This window comes from Bos mutus, chromosome 22, assembly GCF_027580195.1.
Source record: "Bos mutus isolate GX-2022 chromosome 22, NWIPB_WYAK_1.1, whole genome shotgun sequence".
Taxonomy (NCBI): domain Eukaryota; kingdom Metazoa; phylum Chordata; class Mammalia; order Artiodactyla; family Bovidae; genus Bos; species Bos mutus.
In genome coordinates this window covers 45,137,381-45,151,245 of record NC_091638.1, presented here as the reverse complement: position 1 = coordinate 45,151,245, position 13,865 = coordinate 45,137,381, and the positions used below count along the sequence as shown (strand labels likewise).

The 13,865-nt window shown below is 37.2% G+C and overlaps 1 protein-coding gene across 3 annotated transcripts in view; it reads right to left on the bottom strand.

Annotated features, from left to right (window-relative positions):
- The window catches only part of ERC2 (ELKS/RAB6-interacting/CAST family member 2), a 996,367-nt gene that overhangs the window by 655,256 nt on the left and 327,246 nt on the right, over nucleotides 1-13,865 (bottom strand). For all 3 annotated transcript variants that reach the window (XM_070360622.1, XM_070360624.1, XM_070360623.1), the window contains exon 6: nucleotides 11,738-11,905. In XM_070360622.1, coding sequence (XP_070216723.1) covers nucleotides 11,738-11,905 — 168 coding nt within the window. The remainder of the gene's footprint in view (nucleotides 1-11,737; nucleotides 11,906-13,865) is intronic.

Sequence of the window (13,865 nt, the reverse complement as noted above, 5' to 3'; positions counted from 1 at the left end):
CCCACCAATAAGTAGCATATGTTTCAAATCTTGCAATTTTTGCTAATCTAACAAATAAGCAATCATTTTTCAATGTAGTTTTAATATGCATTTCTCTTATGTATCAGGTTGGGCATCATAAATTAAGGACTACTCACATTTATTTTTCTATGTATAACCTATAATATTATGACCATTATTCTATCTATATATTGTTACCCTTTGGTTCTATAGGTTATTGGTCCCTAGGGTTGTTTTTAAGAAGTTTATTAGAGATAAAAACCCTCTTTTTGCAGTATAACTAGCAAGTATATTGCCCAAGTTGTTACTTGCCTTTTACTCTATGATAATTTTTGCCAGGCACAAATTCTTTATTTCATGTCATTAAGTTTATCAATCTTACATATTTTTGCTACTATCAGATCTTGATTCATAGTTAGCAATATTTTCCCCATAACAAAGTTACAGAAGAGTTAATTCATGTTTTCTCATAATACTAATATTAAAGCATCACCTAAAAAGGAATATTTCCATTGCTGCTGCTGCTGCTAAGTTGCTTCAGTCGTGTCCGACTCTGTGCGACCCCATAGACAAGCAGCCCACCAGGCTCCCCTGTCCCTGGGATTCTCCAGGCAAGAACACTGGAGTGAATTGCCATTTCCTTCTCCAATGCATGAAAGTGAAAAGTGAAAGTGAAGTCGCTCAGTCGTATCCGACTCTGAACAACCCCATGGACTGCAGCCTACCAGGCTCTTCTGTCCATGGGGTTTTCCAGGCAAGAGTACTGGAGTGGGGTGCCATTGCCTTCTCCGTTGTTACCATGATGCAATATCTCATCTAATCCTCCCACTACACTTCCAGTGATGCCAAAGATCAATAATAGATTCAACAAATATTTTTGCAGTTCCTACATTGTGCCACGCACTACTCTCAGAGCTCAGATACTTCAGAGAGTAAGTCAAAAGATCCCTTTCTTCAAGAAATTTATGTTGTGACGATGTTTTCCTTCTTTATAAATATTAGGTTAACAAAAGGTTAAAATAAATACTTAAGTGCATGCAGCACAGTAATGAAAACCCCAGCTAGGCCACAATGTCTCTGAGGAATAAGATTGTATTTTTGTGTACTATACAATCTATATTATAAACTTTGTCCAAGAAAGTGACACTTAAAAATTTAAAGATCTATAAATGAAAAAGGCTCTGAGCATAGAGACAAGTTTTCCTTCTGGTTAGTTACTTCCATGGTCTTACTCAGAGACCCTGTTACATGCCCAAAGTCTTTATGGATTGCTCTGATAAGCAACTAACAGTTCACTGGATTGAATTTTCCAATAGTAAACCCTAGTGGATATTCAGGGACAAAAAGAAGTATGAAAAAAAACTTAAATATTTCTCAATAATCATATTATGAGTGGTAATGCCAACAACATTTATCTCTTGTTCATTTTTGTATTCCTGGCATTTAGCAGAACACCTAATCCACAGAAGGCATTTAATTTAGTAGGCTTATTTAATCTAAAGGGGCTCCAACAAAGAAGGTTGCCAAAATGATGCTATTTATCTAGCTTCCATATCTTAGTGTTCTGTTTCTTCTAATACATACACACAACACACACACATACACACAGCAAAAAAACAAATATGACTAAATTTTTCCAAATTAAATCTTTAAAACTCATGTACATCTTTCCATAAATGTATTTTTCAACTTTGGATGGGAGTGAGGTTGAAGAGTTGACAAATACTAATGTCTACATCTCTGGCTGCTGCTGCTGCTGCTGCTAAGTCGCTTTACTCGTGTCCGACTCTGTGCGACCCCACAGACGGCAGCCCACCAGGCTCCCTTGTCCCTGGGATTCTCCAGGCAAGAACACTGGAGTGGGTTGCCATTTCCTTCTCCAACGCATGGCAGTCCCAAGCAATTCTCCTAGTCACTCGTTTCCCTTTTTCCTCAACTGTTCTCACAAGAGTTGCCAAAGGTGGTCATAGCTATGGAGAACCAACCCTCTGACACCCAGCTTTGCTGGCACTAGCTAAGCAGTCACACTCAGTAAATGAGGAGCTGGGTCATCTTATTCCCTTCACATTTCACAAGATCTTAATAACAGAACTTACGATCTGTCCAGTTTCAAATTAACAACTGCCAAGTAGTATTTTAGAGGCCAAATATTATTCTATTAATAAGGATTTGATAAATTACTTACACTGAAAATGTTAAATAATATAAAAAATAAATGCAAGAAAATAAATTCCACAAACTTCAAGAAAGAAATGCTGGCCATAAAAACAAATTTCTAGAGTTAAAATGATCCTCCCCTACACAACTTATTACCTCAAGTTGTATTCTCCCCCTTTAAAAAAAATAAAGCAAGAAGGGTGAAATATATGTCTGTATAGAATAAATATCTGTATTTAATTTAAAAAGAATAAAGTTCATATGAGAATGGGTAAAAGATTCTTGCAGAAGCCCTGCAATTTAACTTCCCTCTTTACATTTTGGTTTGATATGTAAATACACACATAAAGAAGCCCAACCACAGCAAATGTTATCCTTTTTCCAGAGGAATGGAGGCAAGTGTTACAAATGTGGGTCCAGTGTCAGGGAGAACTTAATCACAATGTACGCTGGTTATTTCCAAATGGTGATCCCAAAAGGAAAAAAAATAAATGGAAGTACTTAATAAATTCTGTTTTCCATAAAATTTATACCAAAAAAAAAGAAAGAAAGAAAGTGAGCTTGGAGGTCAGTGAGAGTTTGGTTGGATTTTCCTCCTCCTAAATTCTGTCATCTCCTTTTCTAAAGCGGCAATTTTCAGCTTCCCACAGACATGATATAAATATATTCTTTTTTTCCTGCAAAACATTCACCAGTAGGTAACACTTACTATGGACATGTACTGTCTCACAGATGATTAACTAATTGTATATTGTCACTTTAAGTTGCAGCTTAATATAGTATAGACATCTTTTGTAAAACAGAAATAAAAAGCACTACTGATCTATTGCTTTTCTTTCAAAGAATATAAGGGGCTCTTACGCCGTATCTCTATACCCCCCCCCCGCCAAAAATGGATATAGATTATGAGGGGATGTAATACAGAAATTAAAATGAATCAATTATCTTAATTACATGTTGAGCCACACAGTTCAAATAACATCCCAATGAGCTCAGATAGAAGGACCAAATTCCTTTGTTTCACTAGAAAAATACGTTGTTCAAAGTAAGTTGACAATGGGCTAAGGATTGGAAAGTTTTTGATTAAAAAGGGATTTTTGTTGGAACATTTATAATGAGATTTGAGCTGCAGTAACAATATAAAATTGAAAGCAGAATTACATATAAAATGGTACTGTAAAATATCATTATTTTAGTACAATGGAAAATAAGGTGTTTGTGGTTTTACTCTATAAATTCTGTGTTGTCTGCTCATATGTATTCCTTCTTGGCCGTCCTCTAAATAGCCATTCTGATGTCCAAGTTCTTCTGCACCAGCATTCACTTGTGGTGGGGGGAACCCACACAATCAACCTCTCCTAGGCTCTGCTTTTTTCCTCCATTTTATTGGCTTTTCAAGACTAATTCTTGTCCACGCATCACACTGGTGTTCAGTTACATGGCAGACAATGAATTTTCCTAATCCATTTAGTGTGCTAACAGAGTCATGTTCACAATTTATAGAATTTCCTTTTAGACATCTACCTATTTCACAGTTGATTAAGATTCAAACTGAACACCTGTGTTTAAGAAGTCAAAAGCAATTTTATACTAACAAAGTGTTAAATACGGCATTTTCTGAAAGCCTGAACAATGACAACAAAAGCATTGGGCTCTGGACCTATGGAATAAAATAATGTTTGTAGCTACCTGTACCATCCTTTAACAGGACCCCTCAAAAAAAGTCACAGAACTGCAAACAACCAGGACACATTTTCATTCCTCTACCACAAGTCTTTCGTATTTCACCTTAAGAAAGCAAGATTATGAGGCTGACTTGCAAAGTTTACCTGGGTGTCTAAAATCTGCAGAACAGCTAAAAATCTCAAGTGAAACCTAGCTCCTTTAAACAATGTCTTCACTAGCTAGATACCAGGACATTTTCAGCATTCTGGGGCCCCCAAAGGCTGACCCTAGCTCATTTTTGTGTGACCCCAAAGTTTTCACATCATTAATAAAGAGAGAATCAAAACAAAGCCCACAGACATTAGGGGAGGGGAATGTGTGTAGTTTGGCACTGGCATCATACATACCCTCAAAATGAAAAGGGGAAAAAAAATAAAATGCACGTAGCAGAGGTGGTGACCCCTATAATGACTGTGGTTCCCAAGATTTTTTTCCTACTGGTAATAAACTATTTTGCAGACCTCCCAATTGTGGCCACCATGATAGTTACAACTTTGCAGGTTTATGTCTTTTTCTTGAAGTTAAGAGTGTTATCAATAAAAATTTCAAATGATGCCTTTCCTGGTCAAATAAAAACATTTTAAAATGTAAAGCCAATGACAGGATTACAATGAAAAATTCAAGTGACACCAGGATTTTGTTTTGTATATTTTTTCACCAACCTCCTTCATTTATTAATTTTAAAGACATTCCTTGCAACTCTTAAAAGTGATACAATGCACCCTGATTTGGCACTAGGGTGTTCTGACAGTCTTAAAACTTGGTTCCATCATTTGCTACTAACTTTTTGAAAAAAACAATTCACTTTTAAATGCTGTGATTATGAAGGGCATTAAACAAAAGTCTATCTCAAAAAGGACAATTCTAATATTATCCTTTGAAGGCTGGACTAAAGTGATTAGAAAGGACTGTACTGATTGCCAGTCAACAGCAGCAAGAGGTAAAAAGAAAAACTGCAATTATTTTTTTTAAAGTAAAGGAGCATTCCTTGTAAATCCCATCTTATGTATTGTGGAAAATACAGTCATTTAAAAAATTCCTTTGGTCAACATGTGTGAGTTTAGAAGAAGGAGTAGTTCCTCAAGCATATGAACAATTTGCAAAGCCCTTTGGGAGTGCATCTTGTCCCACAGCCCCTGGACACCATAAAGCATTCCCAACTCCTTGTCAGGGTGACATTTATACCCAGGAGTCTTGGCCTCACCTTGAAGTTGGGGGGAGGACCCATTTCAATGAGAAACAAACCCAGAAGCAAGGACTCATAAAATGTGTCTTGTCTCCATAAAATGACATTTTCATAGTCAAAAGCTTGGTTTTATGATTCATCATGAAAACTGACAGCTCCACTAGTTGTGTTATCACACTGAATCATCCATGACTCAGAGGAACAAAAAACGCTGCCATGGGCTTAAAAAGCACCTCCTCCTCCACCAGCACCTTGCACAATCTCCCTGAAGAAAGTATCATCACCATTTCTCTTAAGAATGCATTTAATTTTTATACTACATATGTACAGTAAGTGTATCATAGACCATTTAAAGATCATGTGAGACTCTAATAAAAATAAAACACAGTAAGATACTGTTGTCCATTCCTTTTTTTTTTCCTACAAAGGGTGAATGCATGTATGAATATGTACATATATATACAATCCTAAACATTTTTAAAGAAATAAAAATTAAATAATATACAAAAAATTCTTCTTAATATACTGGAATTCTAGACTTCATAAAATGGTATCCTCCCAACAATATCCCACATTAATATGCCCACAGTACTACTGCTATAGCCACAATGTTACTGTAAGAATTTATGATCTCAGAGTTATTCATTCTTATCCCTATTCATAGACAGTACAGGGTTGTATCTAGTGAGCATTCTTGAATCCCTAGTGAACCTCCCTGTTCAATACAGAATTATAAAATCTGGCATAACCTTTGCCATGAATATTAAATGAGATAATGTACATCACTTACTTAACACAAAGAAAACCCTTGGTCCACTGGGACGCTTGAAAAGTGCTAGATTTCTAGTTAAGAGTTTTAGAACTTGAGAACCCAAGTCTGTCACTCACTGTTCTGTGACCTTGAGCAAGATACATATTCTCTCTGAACCTCTATTTCCTAGTCTTAAGAAAGGGGGACAACAATACCAAATTCACAAGCTGTAAGTCAAGTTTAAAATAACATATTGCGTGGAAAACAGCCACAGTTTTTGAAAGTCAACAGAGCAGTCACGTCTTGTACTTAGGAGACATTCGAGCAATGCAATTAAATTACTAAATCCTCTAAGATTATGGATCCCACATTATCCAGCACCTTGTGCATGACAGATGCTTAATAAAATATTATCAAATAATATGCTGCTTTTTCAGACAAGTTTAGGGGAGGGTCTATCTAAAGTATAGCTGACTGAAGCATTTCTAAGTAGATGCAGTAACTCCTGAAATAATCTGTAAGTCTATAAATATAATTCCTTTTCTCAAGGAGAACCAGAGGATCAGTTTAAATCAAAACATAAAATCTTAACATTAACAGTGTAATCACCTTAGGAATACTGGAGTGGGTAGCCATTCCCTTCCCCAGGGGATCTTCCTGAACCAAGGATCAAAGTAACGTCTCCTGCACTGGCAGGCGAATTCCTTACCACTGAACCAGGAGGGAACCCTTAGCAATGTTAGCTTTAAATTACAAGAGATATAAATGGATATTTTCATATAGCTTGCATACTTCAGTTGTCAAAGGAGCTAAACATTTAATTCTAGCTTGTTTCCTTTTGTCTGCTTTTAAAGAAGCAAAGAGAGATGAAGTCCAATTAAGATTTTGTGGGGGATTATTACCAACCAGTGATAATGGATTCAGTGAGTATTCAAGGTATTCTGATCAGCTCTTTATCATATATCCATGCTGCTAAGTCACTTCAGTCGTGTCCGACTCTGTGCGACCCCATAGACGGCAGCCCACCAGGTTCCCCCATCCCCAGGATTCTCCGGGCAAGAACACTGGAGTGGGTTGCCATTTCCTTCTCCAATGCATGAAAGTGAAAAGTGAAAGTGAAGTCGCTCAGTCGTGTCTGACTCTTAGCGACCCCGTGGACTGCAGACTACCAGGCTCCTCTGTCCATGGGATTTTCCAGGCAAGAATACTGGAGTGGGGTGCCATTGCCTTCATATATCCATATACCCACTATATGTTGACTCAATAAAGGCAGCAACCAAATGTGGCACATAGTAGTCATTCAAAATATATATGTTGAATGAAAAATTCATGAAATCCATAGGGCAGGGATCTTTAATGTGAAACTCTTGGAAATGCTTCAGAGTATATGTAAAGTACCTGAAAGTATATATGTTATGGCATGTGAATATAAGTATGGATGTGCTGAGGTTAATTTTCTGAGGAGTGAACCAAAAGACTGCACAACATTTTCTTATATTGATGACATTTAAAAACCAAAATCAAAAATGTTATGGATCATTGCCAAGGAGCTGCCACTAACCTAACCTGCATGTATTGCCTCTCACCTTCTCAACACTAAACCCATACATTTTTTAATTAACAGGTTGTCAAGTGTTTTCTTTTAGACCAGTAGAAGGTTTCCCTAACTACTTTGAACAGAAATGAGTATAAAAGTAACCATTACATTCCACTATCATATAACGTATCTTCCAGAAAACATACAGAAGAGATATCATGCTTGGCAGTTTGGGAATCATGCTGGGCTGGGGCAAAGTGTACTTGTAAGAAAACACACAGACACCTTTTAATTTGAAGCCAGAACAAAATAGATGGCATTTTTGTAGTATTTTAATTTCTCTGCATCATTCTAAGACATAAAAAAGTGACTCAATTGAAATATAAAAGTCTGAACTCAGTAAAAGCAGATACCAAAAATTCAAAGGAGACCCACAAAGGTAGAACACACAGAATGGATGGTAAGAGGAGAAGTGAGGTGGAGTGTTTTCCAAATATTCTGACATACAATAGTGATAAAAATCACAGCAATGATGATAGTCAACACAACTGATAGTTAAAACCCTTTAGAAGAATCTAAACATTTCTCACATGGACACATCAAGCTGGCACAACGCTGCTGTTTTACAGTCAAGATGTGGAGGCTCAGAAATTTAAGTCTTGTTTACGTCACAGTGATTAAATGGGGAGATTAAGGCATGTGCACACATCTCCCACTTCTAAATGCTGCTTTTTCATATCACATTTTACTTCAGATGATACAATAATAGCTAGGCCTTTCTTCTTTGTAATTTCTGGATATGTTGGCAATTATTCATTGAAATTCATAAAAGTCAAGGCACTAAAGTCAATTTACTATTATCTCTATGCACATGAAATTAATGCGTTGGTTGATAAGGGTAAATTAGTACGTGGAAAACATCAAGGGAAGTAGCAAAATAAGATACTTGGCGTTAGGGTTCTTTGAAGCTATTTTAAAAAGTAAAATGCTATGTTAAGAGCTATGTGGTGTCTGTGTGTGTGTGTGTGTGTATGTGTGTAATTATTATTCCATTGATTTACTGCACACATGTCAAAGAGCATCTGGGCATCTGTACAAGTTAAAACAAATCTATCCAGGAGCCAAGCCACATAGCCACAAACCCAGACAACTTGCCTCCCCCCTTGTCCCACCCTTCAACCTACCACCTCCCAAACGCAAATTGCATGGTGGTAAAAGGCTTCCTTATGGAGATGAACTGTTGAGTCAGTAACATCTGTCACTTTCACCATATTCTAAAAGAGAAGCCAAAAACAGCTAATGGCAAAGGTTTTCCAGAGATGCCGGAAGGCCTCTTCCCATTCTAGAGAAAGTCATCTTCTATTTTGGCAAGAACATTCAGTAAAGACTTAGGAATCTACCTGGAAGGAGCTATCACTTATAACCTCTTCCAAGGATGAAACCATACCTTTCATAAGAATGTAAACTCAGTTCTTTCCTTGTAGGGCACAAGGAAACATCTCACCTACTGAATACTCACCCACTAACCCACATTAGGTAGGGAGACTCTTATTTTCCTCTGTTTTGCCAAGAAGCAGGAAAATCACTTTAATGTATTTTACTGGGCTGCCAAAAATCCTTTGCCTATGATCCAACAATTAGAGCTAATTTCAACCTAAATTGCTTCCTCTAAGAGATGGATATCATTAGATAACTCTTTCCATTTCCATTTACGAAGATTTTAAAAGAAGAAAAAAGGCAAAAGAAAATTCCTTGTATGTTTCCAGCTGATAAAATCATTAATCTCACACTCCCAACTTCAAAGCAGAAAACCAGAAAATCATCTCACTTTCTCTACACATGGAGAATAATTTTTTTCTACTTTAAAGTGCCGTCTCTTTATTGGGTCATTTTAATTACTGAATGTGGGATAAAAGCTATCCATATAATGTCGCCACTGTCTTTTTCATGAAATATATATAGGTCTAATTTGAACTACATTAATTCGAGAGATGCAAAATACAAGGGGACAGAATAAGAAAAGGAAGAGAGGCTGGGGAATAGAGCACGCATCAATACAAGGACGTGAAAGGAAGATAGTAAGCTTTTCTAAGCTGACTTTTCTCATTCTTTCCTTCTGCAGGGGAACTATCAAGAAGCCTGGGCCATATCTCAACAGACTGCCTTGCATCTTAAGTTTCCTTCTACACAGCAACACAATTACAGTAACTTTATTAGTAGTGACAGTATTACTGTCAATGTAAGACAACTGTGATACAACCTGTTGCTGTGTGAATGTCCACTTTAAAGAAAAGCTTGTGCTCATAGAAAGGAGGTTAGCAAATCTGACCCTGTTCAGAGTAAGACTGTTAGAGAAAAGACAAACCAGGCATGCAAATTCCCAATCAATCCTCTCACCAAGAAATCACACGCCATACATGGCAAACTTTTTCTGTAAAGGACCAGAGAGTAAATATTTTCAACACAAAAGCAACCAAAGACAGCACATAGATGAAAGAGTATGGTTGTGTTCTAATAAAACTTTACAAAATCAGGCAGAGAGCAGGATTTGTCCCAATAAGCCAACAGACAAGTACTACATGGAAATGTTCTATATATAGCTGTGCTGTCCCATACACTAGTCTCTAACTACATATGACTATTAAATACATGAACAGTGGCTAGTGTGACAGAGAAGCTACCGTCTAAATTTAACTGCACTTTAATTAATCTAGATTTGAATAGATCCATGTGCCTGGTGGCTATAGTATTAGACAGCATAGTTTTATAGCATTGCTACTGCTAAGTCACTTCAGTCGTGTCTGACTCTGTGCGACCGCAGAGACGGCAGTCCACCAGACTTCCCCGTCCCTGAGATTCTCCAGGCAAGAACACTGGAGTGGGTTGCCGTTTCCTTCTCCAATGCATGAAGGTGAAAAGTGAAAGTGAAGTCTCTCAGTCGTGTCCGACTCTAGCGACCTCATGGACTGCAGCCTACCAGGCTCCTCCGTCCATGGGATTTTCCAGGCAAAAGTACTGGAGTGTCATTACACTATATAGTAATAATATATACTAATACAGTATAGTATTAGCACAGTTCTAGGATCACTGCTATTCACTGCTGTTTCCTCAAATATTATACAAGTCAACCTTCAATTAAGGCATAGTTCACATTTATGCCTTAAAAATTTAAATATCCAAGCTGCTACATTCACAGTGGAACTATACACAACTAAAAATGATATTTCTTAAATGTAAAATATCTACATCATTGAGGCCAAAATGACAGTGTTGGCTTGAAGCTACCAATTAACTGCCTATTGACCAATGAAGTGCATAGACCGATCAGGTCCAGGCCAAGACCTGTCCAACCTGGAGCCTGTTTCCTTTCTCCTCTGCATTTTCCTGCACCTTGGCTGAGGGCACAGATCTACTCCATGGCCCCAGTAACTCCTACAGAAAATCCAAACTTCCCCAGAGACCCCAAACACATGCAAAGACATGGCTTCAAGAGCACAAGAAACAACATGTAACTCAAGTAGAGCCTTCTAAAGTAATCCATGTAAAACAGTGCCTCGACACAAAAATGAGGGAGATTCACTGTTTTCTTTGCTATTGACTCCATGTAATAATTTATTTTCTAGTAACTGTTTTATTTATATAATAACTAGTTTGTGTTCTGCATTTCTTAGCAGACCCAAGATATAATTCAAGGAGAAGAAGCAAGAAAGTAGGATAGCAACAAGTTATTTAGGTTTTTTTTTTCTCTTCTAAGTATGAATAAGAAATAAAAATCACATTTCATTTAAGAAACTGTATGAATAAGTTGAAACAATATCAACTTTCTTCAAATGGTAAAATAATCTTGAAATTTGAGGACACTCTTTAGGAAGTAAGAAACTTAAGGGTACCAGGAGTGAAGCCTACACAGACACACAGTAACAGGAAGGTAGATGACATTCTCATGCTTTTATGATTTTTGATGAAATGAAACAATTTCAGGTTCAATCATTATCTGTGGTTCCAACATCCAAAAAAATTAAATCTCCAAAAAATGAAAAAAAGAAAAGAAAAGCAAACTCCTTTGGTGGCACAACCTAACACAAATCAATAGGAGGTTTCTTATATATACTTTAATTATTCTATTTAAGTGTAAAAAATTTTTTTTCTCTGTACAAATATTCATATATTTGTTTATGGGCTATTGCTGCAACCCCACTGGGAGTGTTAGACAATCTGTGATTCATGCAACAGATCTTACCTTTCCAAAATCCCCAAGATACCTGATATCCAAGATGTATATGGCCCCAAGGATTTGGATAAGGGAGTCTTCTAATGAAAGCTGTTTGGGTAGGATATTTGCTGTCAATTCAATGTCTACTTTCCTGAAACAGTACCTTACCTCAGTCTGAAGAATGGCAGCTCTCTGTTCTTTGGCAGTAAGTGACTCTTTAAGCACTTCAATGTGTTGCTTGCAATCTGAATTCTGATTGCTGAGAGTTTCAAGCTTTGTTTGTAAGGCAAGAAGTTCTGACTCTTTCTTTGAAAGCTCCTGCTTCAGCTGATCAATCTGTAAAACAATGAAATTACAAAAAATTATATGCTACAGCTTCTACTCTTTACATTTGAGGACTACTGAATTCTCTTAAATTTTCAAGAGCTAGTCATCATTACTCCAACATGGCAGACCATGAGCTTAAAAATACAGCCTTGGGAGTCACTTAGTCTTAGGAGTCCAGGGAGGGTCTTCAAAGGCGACTGACAATAGAAAACAGGAAAGGTAAGGTCCACAAGATGCTTTCTATCTTCCACACCACTGAGAACCAAGGTTCACAATGGAACGAAGGCTTCCTGGCCAAACCCACAACTCATCCAAGAAAAAATAAGGTCTATTGACCATGGTCCTCAGAAGGGTCAACAGGGAGCTAAGAAAGGTAATTACCCAAGACAGAATCTAGACCTTCTCTGATACTCCACAATGGAAATGATCATTCAAGAGCATCATTCAACAGAAGAGAATCCTCACCCCCCAAAAACAAGCATTGAGGGATCTTTTTTCTTATATTCTATATTAAAAAGATACAAAAGAACATCAGAAATACATAAAATAGAAAAATAATACAAGAAACATCTGTTATTCAATTCACTAAAAGGATCACTAGAATTACCCAATTCCCAACCCATTTCTATTTCCTTTCCCTCTCTGGAAACAATCACCACCCTACATTTTGTGTTCATCCTTTTCTTATTTGTATTTCAAGCTTACCTTATTTTTCTGCACCTGTAAATTCTACACTATTTAATTTTGCATGATTTTTAACTTTGTTTGCACTGCGTTTTCTTTTTTAGCTTTTTTCTTTTTTCTACTCAATCTAATATCTTCAAGATTAAATCAAGTTCCTATTTGTGCAATGTGTTCATTTTCATTTTCATTAAAGTACAAGCTTGCTCCTTGGAAGAAAAGCTATGACCAACATAGACAGCATACTAAAAAGCAGAGACATTACTTTACCAACAAAGGTCCATCTAGTCAAAGCTATGGTTTTTCCAGTAGTCATGTATGGATGTGAGAGTTGGACTATAAAGAAAGCTGAGTGCCAAGAATTGATGCTTTTGAACTGTGGTGTTGGAGAATACTCTTGAGAGTCCCTTGGACTGCAAGGAGATCCAACCAGTCCATCCTAAAGGAGATCAGTCCTGAATATTCATTGGAAAGACTGATGCTGAAGCTGAAACTCCAATACTTTGGCCATCTGATACGAAGAACTGACTCATTTGAAAAGACCCTGATGCTGGGAAAGATTGAAGGCGGGAGGAGAAGGGGACGACAGAGGATGAGATGGTTGGAGGGCATCACTGACGTGATGGACGTGAGTTTGAGTAAGCTCTGGGAGTTAGTGATGGACAGCGAAGCCTGGCATGCTGCAGTCCATGGGGTCACAAAGAGTCAGACACGACTGAGAGACTGAACTGAACTGAACGGTATTCCATTGTAAGACTTCAGAAAAATGTATTTGTCTACTGTGCTGTTAACAGACATTTGGGCTTATTTCCAGGTTTTTTTTTTTTTTTTTTGCTATTATGAAAAATGCTATTCTGAACATTCTAATACATACTACCTGGTACACACTGTAAAAAATAATCTAGGAGTTAAAAAGCTGGAACACAGAGTATGCACATCTTCATATTCACTAGATAACATTAAAGTATTTTCTAAAGGACTTTATTAATTTCTATGGTCACAAGCAATGTGTAAATGTGCCAATCACTCCATGTCTTTGCCAATATCATATGTCATTGGAGTTTTACATTTTGGCCAGTCTGTTAGGAGTTATGGTAGAAGTCCTCTAAAAATGACTGCCACCAATTTCTTCCTACTTATACACATATGCCATTCTTCAAAACTAAAGGAGGAGTCTATTTACCCTCCTCTTGAGCATGGACTGGACTGTGACTTGCTTCAGCTAGCAAAATGCAGAGCAAGTGTCGGTATGCGTGTTCCAGCCTCTAGGAGAACTAGCAGCTTTAGC